The 20221-nt window shown below is 41.2% G+C and overlaps 2 protein-coding genes across 2 annotated transcripts in view; one reads left to right on the plus strand and one right to left on the minus strand.

Moving 5' to 3' along the window:
- Nucleotides 1–507, minus strand: part of etnk2 (ethanolamine kinase 2) — a 14653-nt gene extending 14146 nt beyond the window's left edge. Inside the window, exon 1 of the mRNA XM_054617232.1 lies at nt 100–507. Coding sequence (XP_054473207.1) covers nt 100–246 — 147 coding nt within the window. The 5' untranslated portion in view covers nt 247–507. The remainder of the gene's footprint in view (nt 1–99) is intronic.
- Nucleotides 508–12432: 11925 nt separating this feature from the next.
- si:ch211-112f3.4 (EF-hand and coiled-coil domain-containing protein 1) lies at nt 12433–19596 on the plus strand. Its single transcript, XM_054616267.1, is given in 10 exon segments — nt 12433–13187; nt 14808–15188; nt 15191–15248; nt 15341–15475; nt 15758–15837; nt 16121–16250; nt 16345–16483; nt 17595–17711; nt 19093–19162; nt 19255–19596. Coding segments are annotated over 10 exon segments (1875 nt in total). The 5' UTR covers nt 12433–12592; the 3' UTR covers nt 19425–19596.
- Nucleotides 19597–20221: the final 625 nt, after the last annotated feature.

Raw genomic sequence — 20221 nt, forward strand, 5'->3', positions numbered from 1 at the left:
GCTGTGCCCACGGCCCTCCTCCACGGTGATGCTGCGGAGCTGTCAGGTCTTAGCCTAGCCTAGCACCCTCTGCACAGCTAGCTTAGCGGGTAGCGTTACCTTGGTCCTGACGTCGCTCGAGTCCCACGCCGGTCTCAGCTCTTTGATGAGCTTCATCGCGCCCTCCGTCACGTTGTGTTCGTCCACAAAAATGGGGATTTTCCTAATTACCGGCGAGCCGACGGGCACGTGTATCTGCGTCTCCATCCTGCAGCCGTGTACCTATTGCGTTAATCTCCGAGCCCTTCACTGATGTTTCTAGAAATAGCGGCATACAAGTGCTGCTCGGTTTATGGAGCCGGCTAAACGTGGATGTGTTGTCGGCGGGTGAGTCGGGTTCGGGTTGAGAGGTGTATCCGGCTCGGCGGCTGTTGCAGTAGCGGTGAATTTGAAGCGGCGAAGATGTGCGGTCAAACTGCCGGGTATGGATGCTCGTCGCCGGTTTTCTTGGGAGCAGTCAGCCAACTGTACCATTTCCTCCTACTTAGCTCCGCCCGCCCGGGATCATCCGATTGTACCGCCGGTTGAGACGCACCACAGCCGAGCACGCCCATTTTCTCCGAGTGTGTCCGATAGGTGCTCCGGGAGCAGCCGAGTACAAAGAAGCGTGACAGACCTCCTGGCCTTATTATCAGAGGGTTTTTTTTAATTTATTTTTATTTTTACTAATAACTGCAGTCTAAAGGTACTGCCACGTGAGTATAAGGCCAATGCTCCTCCTGTACCTATGTGGAATAAGCAGCTGTCTTCAGGTTAAAGTGTACTTTGAAAACAAGATAAAATCATTCACCACTGTCCTTACTTTATACGTTTAATTAGACTATAAACCTGCATATCTTGGTCTGTTATTCTGCAATTGCATCAAAGTGTATTATAGGTAAGATTAGATAAGATGTATGAATTCCAAATGGAAAAAGGTACGTGTTCCTGCAGCACAAGAGACAGACCAGGCAAAGATACACAAAAAAATACGAAATAACTGAAACATAAGGAGAGAAAACAATTAATAAAAAATAAAAAATTAAAGCTACAGGAGAGTAAGTACAAAAGATATACAATAAATTGAAATGAAAAGTTTATAGACAATAAAATACATAGGCTACAGAATACAGTGGGTGCAGGAAGCCGGAACTCAGCCAATAAGACCAGAATTTAACCAATAAAAACCTTGATTAAAAGTAATTTTGATAATTGGTCCTGGGAGAAAGAAAAAAGCTTGTCTGAATATACAGCTGGTCCAAATTCTTAGTCTAACTACTGTTGGTTAATTTATGCATGGACCATTATATTAGCAGAGAAAAATAATACAGACAAGATACACATTAACATCATTAGTTAATCATTAGTTTAAACTTGCTTACTCTGTTGGGTAGTAGCCTACTGTGCATAAAGAAGACAGGTTAAAGGCCCAAATGAGCACACAAAATAGCCAACGCTGTATACAACAAATGAATGGAACATGACCTGAAACTATCTGCACTACGGCAGTAACAACTCTCAGCCAGGTGGTGGTAGTATAGTTATAAAAATGTCTTCACCAAGTGGCGCAAACAAATCTTCATGGTAACCTCTCCTGTTTCTTCTGCATTAAAGATCCACATTAGACTAAAGATCCCTGTTTGTTACGTCCCAGGTACCCCCTCTTTCAACTCTTTAGTAGTCAGTCATCTGAGTTTGGGGTGAACATTCTGAAAGATGGGAAGGACACTGTATTTTTTCTAATACGTCAAATCTTCTTACCTGGTGAAGCTAAAACATTTTCCAGTAACTTGCACCTCCACGCTTTGTCATACCAGTGCTGTTGCTCTTCTTACTCTTCCTGGCTTCATGACTTTGTCACTTCACAGCCAAACAGCTGGTGAAACAATGAGATAAACAACCACGGAGGTCCGGCCACGTTAAATCTGCTCAAACTTGTCGCCTATATTGCTTAAGGCAAAACTCTCCACGCACTGGATTGTGCATGTGCGTGTGTGTGTGCATGTGTGAAGCTGGAGTACATAAACAAGTCCACAGGAAGTTTGGGGGATTTTTTTGTCGGCTGTGTTTACTGTTGGAAGCAGAGAGCCACCATTGGGCCCACGTAGATGAATCTGTTTAATTTACCATAACATTCTCTTTGTAGTTCCTAATGCATTCACGTAATGCTGAACACATTGCTCCAGTGCTCAAATACTTGCATTGGCTCTTAGGGCACTCTGTTCATTTCTCACCTGCTCTCAGTCCAGTCACATCTCTGCACTTCTGGGTTGGTCATTACATCTTTATGGATAGGTGGTTTTTCTTGATTTTTTTTTTGCCTTCATTGGATTGCATTATATTTATAATATTGTACTCTACATGTTACTTGCTGTATGTATTTTAATGTAAAGCCCATTGAGTTTACTCAATATGTTGCACATCCCACATCTTTCCAGTTTAAAACAGATATTTGAGATATTTTTTATTGTATATTTCAATTTTATACTTGTAATTTGTGACCACGTGTACAAAAATACCAAGACAAATCCCCCTATGTGAAACCCCATTTGACATTAACCCTGGTTCTTATTATGATCGTAACAAAATGTGCTATATAAATAAAATTGCTTTGCCTGCCTTGAGTCAGTGGTTTTACATTTATAATTTAAAAAATAATTACGGTGGGTGTTTGAACACCACATAAAACATTCAAAATATCTAAAGTATTACATCAAAATCAAAAACACTAAAATACCTTTCCTATCTCTGAAAACTAGGCAAAGTTGTACGCTAACACTTCTCACACAGACCGAATGAAACTTTTGACTTAGGCTTATATACAGCACTCTACTTAAATGGACAGCTAAAAGTTTTGCCTCTTACCTGTAGAGCTATCTATCTATCAAGATTGTTTTGGTGTGAGTTGCCTAGTTTTGGAGATGTCGGCAGTAGAGATATCAGCCTTCCCACGAATATAATCGAAACATATGGCACTTCAGTTTGTGGTGCTCATAATGCCAAACAAGAAAATACATTTGAATAATGCAACAGCAATGTCTCTTTCCAGAATAAAGAGAAAGAGAAATTGCTGTGGAGTTTTCAAATGGTTTTTTTTGGTGCTTTGAGTACCACAAGCCGAGAATCATATATTTCCATGATATGCATCTCACACCAAAATAATCTTCTTTAATAAAAAGCACTGAGTTAAAAAAAAAATGGATTTTAAGGTGAACTGTCCCTTTAACAAGTTGAGCCAAGCATGCTTTTTCAAGTTCCAATTTTGTGAGGTTTTTCAGAAGGTAACTGCAGTCTGAAAATCTATGTTTCCTCTACATCTATTGGAATGATCAGCTGACTTCAGGCCATGATGTCTTATTCCTAAACATTGTGGCTGCATGTTTGTGTCAGTTTGTTTGCACTTGTGAGATGGAGGTTATTGATGGGTATTGTGGATGTGCAAACAGAAAGAAAAGCATATATGTTTACGCCCACCATTCTGAGCAACTAAGCTTTGCACATGTTTGCAAATGACTAGAGGCCTCTTTTAGTTTTACAAGGCACGGTGGGATGTGTCGGAGTGTGCAGTCACACCCAGACAATGTGTGAATGTACCAGCTCAGAGCCGCCGCTCTACCTGTAGCCACACGCCTCATCTGCTCTCCCTTTAACCTCATTCAGGTTCTACACTGGCTCTCAGGAATGCAGTGGGCAAATCGTGTGTCTGTTAGTGTATGTGTGAGAGGGTGGCTGAATGTGAACTAGTATGCATGCGTGTTAGTCTTGACCTTGTACACAGGTGGGACACAAAAGGTGGACCGGTGATCCTTGGATATCTCAGGAATGAGGAAATGTTTACATTGTGACACTGCGGAGTGCTTTTTACAATGTGACACACACACACACACACATTCGTCGTTACACAGATAACAAATCACATCTCCATTGAAAGAGTAATCCGAGCCTGCTTCTTGTCGAAAACCTAATTTCTCACGTCAAGCTCCTTGTTGATACACTCATCGATCACAGATTGCGTGATTGAGAATGAATCAGGGGTGTTTGGGGAGAGGGACCGTTCCATGTGTGAGGAGTGTTTACTTTCTCACACGACTTCATAACATTTGAACAAACCCACAAGGAGGATGTGGATTGCTTTCAAAGGTTGGCAGATGTGGCTGAACAATGTGCTCAGTTTATGATCTACAACAAAGTGGGTGAATGGGAGGCCATTCAAGGACGTCTGACCATCTGGACAGCTTAGAGCTCGCTGGACTGATGGACTTTGTCAGCCTTTTACTATTTGTCTGCTGTGATGTTCTTTGTTGTTTTCTTGTTGTCATCTTTTACAACTGTCCAGAGTGACAGTTGGCATTTCAAGGTTGTACTTGATACTGTTGCTGGGCCCTCATCAGTTGAAAACATTGTTAAGAAGCAAAACTAATCTAAAAGCCTTTATTGTAAACTAAAAAACAACCAAATACAATGTATTACATTTTATCTACCATTTGCCTCTTTCTATCAAAACAAAGTTGCTTCAGAGCAGAATAATTAAATTGAAACCCTCCAATGTTATCACCTTTAAAAACAGTTGTCTATTTACACCTAACAGACATGGAGCAACATTATCTTCCTACTGTAATTATGTTTCCAGCAAATTGGCAGATGAAAGACCAATATTCAGTTTCCTTTTAACTCTTTAAAAATGCCTGGGCCTTAGCTTGCTAGCTCTTTCTTCACTAGCTCGTGAAAGTCTTTTTCTCTGGGCCATTGGGTGCTGGATAGATAGTGTCAAGTGGGTTTGGTAGAAGTTGATTTTCGCATGCCGGTAATGTGATTAACCCTACATTTGAAATTAAACCAAAATTAGCAAGCTAGCTAGCTAAAACGCCCAGTGGTGGTGAGTTTGTCACTATAAGTGACCCTTTCCTCATTGCACCTAGTCATTTGTTTCAGTGAAATGAAAGAACATATTAATTAATGGAACTTTAACATTTCATGCATATCAGCAGAAAGCAGAGCCAAGCCGCAAACTGTAGTCCCATTTGGTTGTTTTGAGCAGCATCAGGAAAGGTTGGTATTGTTTTCTCTTTGTGAATCTCTATGTGAGTCTGTGTGTCATCATGGCACTGGCGATGTGGTCATGGAGACTATGTTTTGTTGTGGTTTTGAGTACTTTGCTAGGTGTTGATGTCTGTCTGTGGACAGATTTGTTGTGACTATAATAGTGTTGCAACTATGCGAAATGCTGCTGCAAAACTTTCCTGATGTGTAGTTTAGATTAAACTGAAAGTCAAGTTTGAAGATGGGGGTGGTCCGAGAAAGGGGGGCAACAGGGGGCACTCCACGCCCCTGATTTGGCGTCACGGAACATTGTAGTTGAGATCAAAATTAAAGCTGAGTAGGGAGGTGGCTGTGGTTTGAGCAAAGGGCGCTGGAAGTAGGGCCCCTACTCCAATTTGGCATTGCAGAGATGGTCTCTAGGTTGTAATTTTCTTTAAAATCAAAGCCCCTCTACTATTAGAGTTTTTAGATTTCACTGTGGGTCAGGAACCCACACTTAAACTAAAATGTATAATAACCCTCCGCCCCTTCTCTGTTACATCTCAGAGTTCTGTCAGAGATTTAGGTCAGATATTGTCCCACTCCACATACTCTAGATAATCACACCTGAGCACACAAAGTGTTGAGATCACCAGAGCACTCCAAGCTTATGTACGGCTGACAAAAGATTGTTTGTCCTGTAGCTAAATGAATCTGGATTACACAATCAGGATCATAAAGTGGCTTCTTAGAAATGGCTATTGACTTATCTGCACAAGTATAAGGTAACCCCTAAAATATAGTGAATGTATATAGCATTATTGGTTGTATACTCAGTCATAAACTTTCAAACCCATAATTGGTAAACTCCATAGGCTTAGATAAAAAGAAGGCTGCCTCTCAGAGATTCAAAATAACTACCCACATTTACTTTAAGTACCACTTTGCATTTTGAGACACTGCTACTTAAACAATGGATCATAGGACTACTTGTATGTGAAAGGCGTGGCTGATAGTGACCAAACCACAGAGACATATGAACTCTGCAGTTTCCCCCACAGCTCTACCGAGCGTGTTTCCACTCATTGTTTGTGTTTTACAGCCTGCAACTTACTTTTTTCCACCATCACTGCGCAATTTGTAATGTTTTTCGGTCACAGCAGCCAGCTGTTTTAAGTGAAAAAGATGTGAAAAACCGACTGTACACTATACCTGCTCAGACTAGTGGAGCATTTTAGTTGGTGGAAACCAAAAACAGAGCTGGAAGAAGTGTGAATATTGGACTTTAATTTGTCAGGTGGAAAATGAACGCTTATGTCGTTCTGTATATACTAAATGTTTAAATGGGCAATAAAAGGTGATAATCTGCGTGTTCCTGACGCCCATAAATTGCAGGTTTAAGTGAGTTTTTATTACAATTCAGAGGACAAAATGATATGCTCTTTTCATCTTTCGTCAACTGATCTGAACATATTAAAATCCCCAAAATTAGAAATAGAAAGTTATACCCACAGCAAAACTAAATATCCTCTTTTTTGCAGTGACTACATTTACTTTTGACATGTTTTATACAGGATTTGACGATTTATGTCACTTCTGATACATTTGCTACATTTTGGAGTCTTAATTTATGCTTCAGTTTGACCACAACATCATACTGTATTCTATGAAAAGCGTTGCCAGTGAGTTAACGCAGCCAAATGAACATAACATACAATGAGACAAGGCAGACAGATAATTTGTGCGGTATACAACTTCTGTGGCACTTTGTCTTTGCAGGAGAGCCACATACTGTATGATACTATGCGACCATCCTCCTGTCCTAGACATGAGGCTCAGCCCTGAAGGGCTTTGACAGGAAATGGTTGCAGATCAATCAAAGAGTAAGAGCACAAACCTAAAGCTGGCGTATAGGTCGCCACGTGTGACCTCACGTTTAGGGACCTTCACATCCCTGAGGGGGTTAAACGGGGACGGACCCTCACTGAACTGACACAGCACATCGGTCAGCGTCAGCACTTCAAAGAGGTGGTGCATGTGTGTGTGTGTGTGTGTGTGTGTGGGAGTGTGTGGCTGTATTTGTCTTTTTGTTGACCCTCGGAGGAGCATATGGCAGCCAACACAAAGCCTTAACCCAACTCCTATCAATACTGATACCGCCTCACTCCTCCTCTCAAAGGTGAACGACAGGACACTCGGGCATGCATGAGCACACACACACACAAGCACACACACACAAGCACATAGCTTCAGACCCTAACCCCCCTTTATTTACAGCCTCCCATCCTTTCATTTTCAGATCAGGTCCTTTCACCCGGAGCAGGCAGCAGCTGGAGGACTGAACTCTCCGAGGGAGGCAGCATGACAGCAGGACTGAGGGGACTCATGCTGAGCTGCACATTAACTTCTAGTTACCCCACACAATCACACAAACACACCAGACACACACCCACATATATAGGAAGAACATATAAAGAGAGCTTTTACCCTCACCAAAACAACTATTATGTGATTTATGTAAGCCTTTGCTCTTTTTAGACCATCTTTATGGAGAAAAAAGAGCATTATTTCTCACATACTGCTACTTTACTACTTTGCTTTGTAGAATAGAGTTTTTCGGCTGAAGTCTTTATACATAAACACTAAAAAAGGAGCTTTTATTTTTTCCAAAACTGTTGATGATTTCTACTTAAAATAGCCAAAGTTTGCTGAATGATGAGCAGCAAATGTTGGCTTTTATCTTAGAGTACACTGGTGCATTTAGTAATGCTAATATCTGTCTGTATCCGTGGCTGTCGTGCACACCTTGACCTTGACTGTGTTATCATAGATTTCCCCCCCGGAAGCTGGGAAGGAAGAACATAGTTTCCGAGACACTAGCCATAGGACCTGAACAAAGCTCTGCCTGCCCCCACATGTCCATGAAACAGGTTACAGGCGACACGTATCTATTTTTCTATCTTCAGGACAATTTGTGTGTGTTTGAGAGAATGCATTCGTTTATCTTGGGGTAGTGGCCTTAAGTACCATGGATTGAAACAGTACACTCACACACCTTTCCAAAGGTAAAAAAGCCCCTGGATGAGTCACTGCGAGCGTTGTGGTACAGCCGTATTGAGTGTGAGTGCTGGAACCCAAAACAAAGACTAAACAATAGCTCAGGTTTCTCTCGTGTGACCTCAGATGACTAATCTGCCAGCCAGATCTTTGGTGCACTAGTGTGCAGTAGGCAAAGGTGAAAAGTATGGTCTTTAACTCTTGAGATGATTCTGGTCTGTAAGTCATATTTCAATGAATTGACAGTAGACAGCTTTTTTATAAAATTATTATTTGTTATATACCCAGAATCTAGAGGCTTTTAAATGCAAATATGTCATAGGCGGAGATTTCACATAGACACATTTTAATAACAAAGCTAATTTTCTTTTACATAAGGTCATAGATGATGGTATACTGGGCTAGTTCAGGCCTTAAGATTGGTTATAAAACTTTGTACAAAAACAATAAAGGTTGTGCAGTAAAGCAAAATGTGTAACTTCAGGAGAAAACAACACTTTTAAGTTTATATGTAACATTACATTACATTACATTACAGTCATTTAGCAGACGCTTTTATCCAAAGCGACTTACAGGAAGTAAGTAACAAGTGTTAAAAAAACATGTCGTTTTTATTGCTTTTATACTTTCGAGGATTTATCAAAAACAATTGTTTTACCTCCATTAAACTCTATGGAGCTCAAGATTTCAAAATCTCCTCTTACAATGTTCAAACTGGACAAGGCCCTTTTTAGGTTTAATACACATCTTTGAAATAGTTTTTAGCCTTAAAGTTTTTCTCATTTCCGTACTATTCAGTATTACTCTGTGTTATATGCCACAACACATAAAACAAAATTATAATAAATAAATACTAATAAAATCTGAATAAGATACAATCACAATTCCAATTGACTTCCCTTTATTTATATCTCAAAGGAGACTGACTCCACACTAAGACTCTTCATTTTGGTTAAAGAAAATAAAAAAAACCTCTGAGGTATCAGCCATTTGTCCCATTATTGGTCATATTACTCATTATTTCAGTTGCTGCCCAGACAGCAGAGATATACATGATACTAGGATGGGATGAATGTGTCTGCAGATATGGTGGGATAAGGAGATGACACAAGAAGGAAGTGTTGGCTGTAAATTAGAGCAAATGGCAGGAGAGATGGGAGTATATGATAAGGAGTTTTTGTGCAACTGTAGTGTGGTCCACCTGGGAATTAGAAAATCTGTGTGTAGATCTGGGGTTATTTAAGATTAAGCATAGGAATAAGACTGCAGATTAAACCAGTGAATACTTTAGGGAACATAAGTATAAAGACAGTTAAAGAGAATAGACACTGTGCTAAAATAAAACATGAAGGTGGAAGTAGTGCAAATTTGTGGACGCCAACTGCCGTCAAACCTCAAAGAACGCGTAGCAACACAGCCTATGATTCGTTTTCAGACTCGACGCAATGCATCATGGGATAAATCTCTCCCTTAGTAGGCTTCACCTAACGGCTAACAACCACAACAAGTTTTAATCATTTCTTAAAGACACAGTTGTTTCATGTTGGATTACAAAGGGACACTATCGCACCAGAGACCTCAATGAAAAGCTACAATGGTGACGGAGCGGAGGCAGTTTAAAGTAACATTAAGTGTCATATACGACATTGACGACCTATTGTTTGTCACCCATCTGCACCACAGCCTCTGGTACATTATTGCTCCACTGTAATTCACTCACCTCTCCACTTAAATACTTAACTAACTTAACTTGACCTTACATGCAGTTGCTAATCCATGCTTATCACCTGTTGGGGTGTATGGCCCAGTTTATAGTCTACAACCTCTTTTCTCTGGATCAAACAGTCATGAGGTGCAAATACACATCATTTTATGCCCGTGGTTATAGCGAAGGTAACGTTAGCTAAGTCTTTGTGAAACTTTTCTTATAGCCTAACAATCACAATTGTTACTAAATAAGTATACAAACCAACTGAGACAACATCTTCTCTCTGCTGAAGCTCTGAGGAAGGATATTTTTTCTCATTTCCATCTGTGTTGTGTTTAATTTAGTTGAATATTGAAAACATACAAGCATTTTTAATTCAGTGGCCCCTTTGGCTTCGTTATGAACTTCTTGATTTCATGAATTTTTAGGATATGGTCTGTGAAAGGCATGGATGTTCAGTCATCATTCAGTGTGATTTACGCTTCCCTTGGATATCATTATCTATGATGTCCAGAACTTGAGAATTTTTTGTTCATTCTCAGAGAAAAGACACAAGGTGTTGGGGGAGGAGCAGCAGACATTGACATGGTATTTATGTTTGAATTATTGTGTTTAAGTAATAAACCAAAAAGTAAAAAACAGAGGGAGGCTCTTCAGGAGCAGCTCAGTCGCCTCCGAGATGAGATCTAAGACGAGCAGAAGATACTGGGAGAAATCAGTGTTGGTGACACCGGTATAGTATGGCATAGAATTTGATAATATCAAAGATAGTCATAGTGTAGTATCTCGAAAAAAAATTGTATAGAGTGTGAAAAAGTCATAGTATTGTATGTAGAAAAAGGTTGTTGAAAAGGCATAGTATGTCGGAAAAAGTTATTGTATAGAATGCTGGAAGGAGTAAAAAAAGCATAGTACAGTATATTCAAAAAAGTCAAAAAAAGTCATAGTAGAGTATGACGAAAAAATGAATAGTATAGTATGCCAAAAAAGTCATTAAAAAGTCAAAGCATAGAATCTCAAAAAAGTAAAAAAAGTAAATTGTCTATTATGTTGAAAAAAGACATAACATACATAGAATGTCTAAATGAGTAAAAAGAAGTCATAGTATAATGTGTCAAAAAAAGTTACAAAAAAGTCAAATTATAGAATGTCGCAAAAAGTCTTAATAGTATCCGTCAAAGAAGTAATAAAAAGTCATAGTATAGTATATCTTATATATTTCTAGTATTGTATGTTGAAACAAGTCATAGTATAGTATGCTATGCAAGTCGTATTGGAACTCGGTCATCAAAACTTTAAGAAAGCCTGTTGTTGTTGTCGTAGTTGCAGGTGTTGTTGTAGTAGTAGGCACTTATGTATGTGAATATGATGCAAATTCTTATGTAGTCCTTGTTTTCTTTTCTCCCTAGATGAGTGCAGAGTATCTGGACCAAAACTGAGGATGCCTGAAAGTCTCTACTCACTTCATATACGTCTATGTCTTCTATTGTGTGAAAAAATGTAGTCCTGTAGTCCAGTACCTGTTGCATTTTCAATTACAAAAAAACATTATCATTTCTGTTTTCTTTGTACCATAACCCCATGTTTCATACTTCCACTCAGTATTTAAGATCCGGCCCTGGCACTTTCCAAACCAGGAACTTAGCAACCATGCCACATGTAGTGCGAACTCTTCTTAGTGTATTTGACTTGGTTTCACTTCATTTTAGGTGTCAGAAATCACTGCTGTCAGATCTGAAAATCTTTCCTGCACTTTCACATCATATTTGACTTCATCCCGTTCAGTGTTGGACCTTAATAAATTGCTGCACCAGACAAAGATCAATCGCACAATCACAGATCTGCTGAGCATTCTTACTTTACTACCTGTAGTCTGTAGTTCGGTGGCAGCAGCGGAGTGTTATTGGTGTGTAATGTGTGTGGTATGGCCTCGTCATAGGTGAGTGTAATCAAGACGCTCTCTTTGTTAAGGCTGTCAGGTGTGAGTGGAGCAGTGGTCAGGGGTGGGGAAAGGTATTTCCTGCCGCTCAGTTTCCACGGAAACAAATTACTATTTGACTTCCAAGGGAAGGTCTGATTGCATGACTCTAGTGAGAACAGAAGGTGAAGAGCTACCCAGGTAGTGAGTCAGATCCACTCCGGATTCATTCTGGTAAAAGGTGTAAACTGAAACCCACCATGGCTCAGTCTGGGGGTGTTGTGGTTCGTTTTTTGTCACCGCGGATGACAAGTGCCCCCAAAATGCCCCAAAGCTCTGCAGATGATATCATTTACATCCAGAGCTCACTTTGTGTGCCATGCATTCATAAATCTGATCCTCTATCAGATAGGACGGATTGCTCAGTGATCCCTGTGCAAAGTGTTTTTGGCAATACTTGATATGAAATCTCTCTTTTTGCCCCCCCCCCCCCCCCCCCCTTCTTACATACTCAACTGTAAGCGGCGTTACGCACCTTACTGGTACAGTCACACACACACACACACACACACACACACACACACACACACACACACACACACACACACACACACACATGCGCGGTCAGAGTGTGCACACCAAAGGGTGGAGTCGGTAAAGTGGGACTTTTTTTTCTTCCCCGAGGGGATCAGATCCTGACTCGACACCGGGAAGCGATCCAGAGTGAGGACCTCCAGCGTCAACCGCACCGGGGTTGTGCTGCATCCTCTTGCGGGACTGAACTCATATCCGAAGCTATTTCCCGTCATTTTCACTTTTCATTCAGTAGGCTTTAAAGGTAAAAAAAAACGTGACTCAGTTCATGTGCAGTCATGGAGCGCGTGCAGCCCTCGCCGCGGGCAGCGCGTAAGAGCGAGTGGCTCCGGAGCGCGCTGGCCCACCACCACTGCCCCGATCCCGGCGCGGATAACGAGATCGTCGTCCTGGCCACGGGGGTGGACCAATACCTGCAGGAGGTCTTCCACCACCTGGCCCACCCCAGCCGGGACGACACGGTGTCGGCGGAGGACTTCGCCGCGCTGTCCGCCGTGCTGGGACTCGAAGGAGCGGAGAAAGAAAATAGGACGAAGAGAGGGAGAGCAGGAAATGGAGAAAAGGAGGACGAGGAGGAGGAGGACGAGGAGTTTGGGGACGTGTGCTCCGAGCTGCCCTGCCGGCTCTCCTTTAAGGACTTCCACTCGCGGCTCTGCGGGTATTTCCGTGTGTGCAGCGCACGCGGCAGAGGCGCCGGGGAGTGCGCCGGCCGCCTGCCCGTCTCCGAGGGCACGGAGCTGGTGGAGCGGCAGATCCGGCTCCGGTGGCCGCGCGTCAGACGGAGGAAATGTGTGAGTTTTGATCTGACAAGGGATCAGAATGGACCGGTTAACCGATCGATTAAAGGTCGAACCCCAGAGGACAGCGAGACAGGTACTGTACCGGCCATGATGTCTATATATCACACCTGTTACTGCATTTAAATGCCTCCTGCGATTATTGAGGGTTCTTAAACTCCACTTGTAGCACGTATATTTAAGATTATTACAGTTTAATGGGAATTATTCAAGGACGACTCTAACTACACTGTTTACTAAATACATCATCTCCCTACTACTCTCTACTCTGCTCATTCTCTGTGTAGAGACACACAGAACACTAACACTAGTCATGATGCAGTGTGTGTGATAGAGGAAGCAGCAGACCAGTTATTTATTAGTTTTACTTAGTTTTTCCCAACAGGTAACCTTTCCCACTTTACTTTGTTTAGTGTGATTTCCAACCTGATTCATTCTTCACCATCTGTTCTCTCCTTCTGTTGGAGGCAGTGCCCCTTTATTAAGCAAATGTACCAATACAACAATGTAAAGACAGCCCCCTGTGACTGACATGTCATTATATATGACATTTGTCAATGTGTGAGCAGCATTTGACTGTGTTAACTGTTCAAGGTGGAGCTGGTTTTAGCTACTTTATTTACATTTAGGTAGTTTAGACCATGTTCCCACACCTAAGGGTCACAAGATCAATCTAAGGGTAAAAATGATCAATAAAACAGGAAAGAAGAAAAGTGCTGATACACAACATTGTATTCATATTTAACAGCTTTTATTCATAAAGGGTCAGAAGCTGAAAAAGTTGGGAGCCACTGATTTAATCTTTGATCACATGTTTTACAAAATGGAAATAGTTGTAAAGTAACCAGAATCAAGCTTGCCAGATGAATAAGGTTAAGTAAGGGTAACGTTGAAATGTGAAGAAAGTGCAAGTACCTCAACATTTTACTTGCACAGTAGTTGATTAATTGATTCTTCCCACAACTGCCTACATTTTACATTCTCCAAAAATAGAAACGTGAATGTGTTCAGATCCATATGAAATAGAAGCAATACCACACTGAACAAAAAAAACTGCATTCAAGAGTAAAAGACTGTATGTATGTCATCAAAAGTACTCAGTGCAGACACATATTATACTATTGTTACATTCTTCCATATTATATTACTGTATTGAATTTTATTGATGATTTCATGATCACATATTTTTACTCCGTTTTACTGTGGAGATGAAGATCAGTTAAACTGTTTTAAACAGTGTTTGGCAGTAATCCCTAACAGTGCATCCTATTTTAAAAGCTATATGATCTTAATTAATATAGTATAGTAACTAAAGCTGTCAGAAAATGTAATATTTCCCTGTAAAATATAATTTTAGTGGAAGTATACAGATGAAACTAATGGAAATAATCAGGTAAAGTACAAGTAACTTAAACTTACTCTAGTACAGTACTTGAAAAAAAGAAGTAAAAAAAGTTTGAAAAGTGACATAAACTCGAGGACAGATCATTTATTTAATATCTAACTCTCCTCTCTTCTTCATCTTCTTCTTCTTCGTCTTTTTTCTTCCTATCATTGTTCTTCTTTGCCTTTTCCTCTTCTCCTCCTCTTCTTCTTCTTCTTCTTCTTTTTTTCACCTTTTCTTCACCTTCTTCCTCTCCTCCTCCTCCTCCTCCTCCTCCTCCTCCTCCTCCTCCTCCTCCTCCTCCTCCTCCAGATGAGGTGGCCGCTCTGAGGGAGCTGGTGGAGGACCTCCGATCGGCGCTGCAGGGGAGCGACGCTCGCTGCCTGGCCCTGGAGGTGGCTCTCCGTCGTGAGAGGAGCCACACCCTCCCTCCCCCCACCAGCTTTAAAACCACAGCTTCAACCCCGACAACCTCCATCACCCTCGTAGAGGGAAAACTGGTGCCAACGAGCAGGATTAAAGGACACTGCAGTGGCACTGGAGGAGACGTGGCGAGGAAGGCGGCGAGGAGACGGGACATCAGGGACCCCCTCGAGAGGGAGCTGAGGCTGATCCGCTCCTCGCGCGATGGGCAGCTGGAGGAGGCCATGAAGTTCAACGGGCGGCTGGAGGAGGAGCTGCGGTGGGCCTACCAGGGGTGCGCAAGCTTCACGGGGTGGAGTCAGCGCTGAGGAAGGAGAACGCTCACATCAGGTTTGGATCTTTAAAGTGGAGTTAACCGGATGATGTTGGAGTGGATGGAGATTAGAGGAATGTTTTTTAAGATCTGGGATGATCTCCATCAGGAGGCGGGCGGAGGAGGCCAGGGAGGCTCTGAGCTTGGGGCTTCAGAGGGTTCGGACGATCCAGGAGCAGGCTCAGTCTGTGCCGCAGCTCCAGGCCAGGATCACCCAACTGGAGGAGGAACTACACCAGTACAGGTACTATGACTGTGTGTTTGTGTGTTTGTGCACGGGCGTGTGTCTGCATCTATTTACACATCATTTGCCTCTGAGCTCTACTGATTTGAAATTCACTGCACTAAAGCCAGCAGCTTAAGTTACACTGCATGAGAATGTCGATGGAAAGCAGATGGGTTTCACTTTCAACAAACACCACTGCGTTCACGTTTAACTAAGGCTCATTTGTCACAGAGCAGGTTAAAAAAAACACATGCCAAAGCACAAACGAGTTCTGTTCTCTCTTTTTGTTGCCACTCTCAGATCTCGCTGCACCTGCATCCCTGACCCCGCCCATCAAGAAATGTACCCAATAGGAGAAGCTGACACCTGCCCCAAGACAGGTAAATAAACTCTTGTGTCCCAGACGTTGGCGAACAAGATTTATAACCGGCGTTTGCGCACATCTGACATGTTATTTTTTTTGCACTGGTTGTTGATATATTTAAGGCTATGAAATAGACATTTTTCCCCACTTTCCCCACAGCTGACATTTTGATTGGTCCTAGCAGCAAAAGCACAGACGCAACAAATGTAGTTATTCAATAACCAAAGCTTTGCAACAGAACATTAAAGTTAACTCCATTCCAAAAAAACTAAAAATAAGTAAAGTCACTCCTTCTACAGAGTGTCTGCAGAGAGCGGTGGAGGGGAGAGCTGCCTCCGATGAAGAGGAGGAGGACCGAGGGATGAGGGAGGAAGGACAGTGCCGCCCGTTGGAGGTGAAGAAGCCCCGACCGCACGGCTGTGGCAAAGGGTTAGCCCACATCTGACACACCGCTGTCTCCATGGACACCCTCTTCCATTCCAAATGTCACTTTTTTAATGAATTTTTTTGCTTCCTACTTCAGATGTCAGAACCACGCGGTCCACCAAGTTTTCCCCCAGAGTCACCTGCGTGATAGAAACCTCTTCAACAGGGGGCGCTGCTGCTGGAAGGGACAAATACAAGAGCAGCCAGAGGGAAGCAGACTCTTTGAAAAAGAAAAGGTGGGAGAGAGAAACGTTGAGGGCAGACTGAGCTGCAAACAGTTTTACGGCTCTGGAACCTTAATATTAGATAAGGTAGTGGAATAAAACCTTCAACATCAAAACCTTCAACCACTCAAAGTGTTGTTCCTGCCACTGACAGGCTCAGATTGTTATCACAAGTGTCTGACAACATCATGGAAAGGACCCTACAAATAAATAAAACCTTTTTCTCGTCCAAGGAGAAGTCTCGTTCTGAAATCTGATGAGAGGTTACTTGTTGCTGCAAGACATCGGTTGAAACGATTGTGAAAGTAGGAGAGAAGAATGCATATGTTGTCAGCATTTGCTGTGTTGGAGAACAGAAAGCACAACTTTGTGTTATCTAAAATATTTTCAACGTCATGGCTGGATATTCAGTTCATTTCGAGGCCTAACCCTTTCAGAAGGAGACTTCTCCATGAACGATACTTGGTTAAACACAACATCATACAAACTGTACCCAAGTGAAAGGTTAAGAAAAACATTTTATTTCTCTGTGGGTTCCATAATGTTGTCAGACACTTATAATAACAATCTGAGTCTGTCAGTGGCAGAAACAAACAAAGAAGAAGTTTCCTTTTAAACTGTGGACAAGTCTGGGTAATGGCCAAATACAAGACAAAGGTAAGGAAAAGGAAATAGGAAGACTGAATCACTGAAGGATGAACAGAGCGATGCCACTAATATAGCTGGTTCATTAAGCTGGATGAGCTCAAGAGGTCAAAGAGGAGGAAGGAAGATGCAGTCACTGGAGTCTGTCTCTTTGTCTTCAGCCTTAAAGGTTTAATTAACCCATCACCATCATCATCACCATCACGTTTCTGCATCCAGATAGAGAAATGTTGGAACTAAAACTCCCAACTCCGTTGTGTTTGAAGTTGCTCCTACTACAAGGACAGATTATCAGTTGCTATATCAGTGTCAAACTCCTCCTTTCTGAATAAAACCTAACCAGAATTTCTCTCTGTGTGTTATAGACCCCAGTGTTCCACAGAAGCTTTAGAAACATGTTAACCACCTGACTGCTAATACTGGAGACACAGTTTAGGAGCTGGTTTGCATTCATGTGTTCCTCCTTACTGTTTCCCAGAGGCCCGAGGTAGAAGAGGACAGGACAAGACCGGAGGACAGAGAGAAGACACGTCTGTCTCTGCTGGAGGACAAACTCACAGATGCCCTCACACTGCTGCTGCAGCTACGCAACAAGGTTCATAGACACACACGCTTTCACCTCAGGCACACACACAAACAAACAAACACACACACCTCTTTACTGCCATCTAGTGTTCATTCCATCATAGTTGGACGTCAGTGAGCTACTGAGATGGAAGGATGAAGGATACACACAGGAGTAATGACACGCACACAAAACAGAAGATTGTTGTTTTTAAGCTGAATGATTGCGGTGAAACTGTGTGAGATACATGCCAGTAATTTCTCTTTTTTAAAGCCTTCCTTTGTTCAATATTAAATAAATAAGAAAGACATAATGAAATAAATAAACATATGAATAAAGTGTGTAATATATATATTATATATATTTATATGTATATAATAATAACTTTTTAAATATTAGAAAAATTCATTATTATAAAATGTTATGTGTTATTTCATAATTGTACTTTGAATACTATTTAATTTCAGTATGTAAACCATTATGACTCTTTTATGATGTCACCTTTCATAATGACATATTTAATTCATAATGTCACTTTCCATGTCAGTGGTGTTGTCACCGCCCTCTGCCATTATGAAATAAAAATTGTTATTGTGTAGTAAAAAGTTCTATTGTCAAATAAAAATGAACTCCCGCTTGTTAAAATACCCATTTTACACAATTTATTCATATGATTATTTATTTCATTAATTTATTTGTTCATCTAATATTGAACACTTTGGGGCTACATACTGTTCCCCTCTAATGACCTGTATTAGGCTTGATAATATACAGTAAGTTATGTATGTTAATATGAAGCTTTATAGGCTGGATTTGTTATCGGTTTATGTGAGATTCGTGTTTTTTTCTGTTTGGTGTCTGTTTAAGTGTTTTTCAATGAGCGTCCCACCCATATTTATGTCTGTTGTTAAACGATGAACTAAAGTGGTCATAGATACTATGACGGGAGCAAAGGAGGAACTCGTGACGTAGTACAAAGAGCGACAAAGTACAAACACAGGACTTTCACCCATGTGAAACCAAATCTCAATGTTGACTTACTTTAACTCGCATAACAAACTTACCTTACGTACCTTATGTCCTGTGTGTAACCTAAGTTACTCAACAAACGTACTTAGGAAACCAAGCAGAGGTTTGTTTCAATTCACGAAGGTAACCATGTGCTTAAAACGTGAGCCTGTCACCGGTACTTCCTGTAAGTCGCTTTGGATAAAAGCATCTGCTAAATGACTGAAATGTAATGTACTCTCCAGTCATAAATTTCGCTCTGGGAGTCATTGGTAAACAACCTTTCCCTCTAGTTAAGTTATGAGGAGGTGTTGGTTTTGCTTGTTGAATATTTCTTTCTTAAGTTAAAATGAAAAGACAAACATCCAAAATTAAAGTGAAACGTCTCTCACCCTATCTGTAGAACGTGTCCCGCAGGGTCCTGGGGAAGATCGTGATGGACACTCTGGATGTGTGCAGCAGGAGTGGAGATGGTAGGTGTGTTCAACATCACCAAGTTGTCCAAGTGTTTGTACTTTGCTCCTTGCTGAAAATGATCATTGGTACTTTTCCATTCCCCATCCAGATCCGTCTCAGGTCTTGCAGGTAGCTGAAGCCCTCTGCGTCCGGCTGTCCTCCAGGGATCTCCTTGGAAACGGAGGGGATGACGAAGGAGGGGAGAGCAGAGAGAAAGCCCTGGTTTCACCTTCGGGGTGTCAAACCAGCAGTGTCAACCCTCTGCTCATCTCCTGCTAGATAGACTGTCGTACTTATCCTTTTTCTCACATTTATCTTTGCCTTGTTTGCACCCATGTAAGTGTCCCAGTTGTGGAGATTTTGAAACTGGTTCAATGTATTTAAAGATTATTTTATTTACACTATTTGTGTTCTATTTTGTATCTATTTAATTTCAATGATTAAATCATTTTAACCAAACACTTTAATACAAGTGTAATAGTATTTCACTGCAGACTCTAAACAGTAGCTCATGTTTATGAGGCCACTTACTGTTGGATCTGGACCTACTCACACTCCAATTCATATACACAATGTAAGTGTCAGTCAACTATGAGGTCTTACATGGAAAAATCAAGTTATGATTTCATATTATATTCCCTCATATTGTTCCCACAATATATTCATATTGTGGGAACAAGTTGTTATCTTGTGGGAACAAGCTATTATCTTGTGGAAACAGGTTATTATCTTGTGGGAACAAGTTATTATCTTGTGGGAACAAGCTATTATCTTGTGGAAACAGGTTATTATCTTGTTATTATCTTGTGGGAACAAATTATTATCTTGTAGGAAAAAGTTATTATTATCTTGTGGGAACAAGTTGTTATCTGGTGGGTTCAAGTTATTATCTTGTGGGAACAAGTTATTATCTTGTGGGAACAAGTTATTATCTTGTGGGTTCAAGTTGTTATCTGGTGGGAACAAGTTATTATCCTGTGGGGTCAAGTTGTTATCCTGTGGGAACAAGTTATTATTTTGTGGGAACAAGTTATTATTTTGTGGGAACAAGTTTTTATCCTTTGGGGATAATACTG

This window comes from Anoplopoma fimbria, chromosome 17 (genome assembly GCF_027596085.1).
Source record: "Anoplopoma fimbria isolate UVic2021 breed Golden Eagle Sablefish chromosome 17, Afim_UVic_2022, whole genome shotgun sequence".
In the NCBI taxonomy this organism is placed as follows: domain Eukaryota; kingdom Metazoa; phylum Chordata; class Actinopteri; order Perciformes; family Anoplopomatidae; genus Anoplopoma; species Anoplopoma fimbria.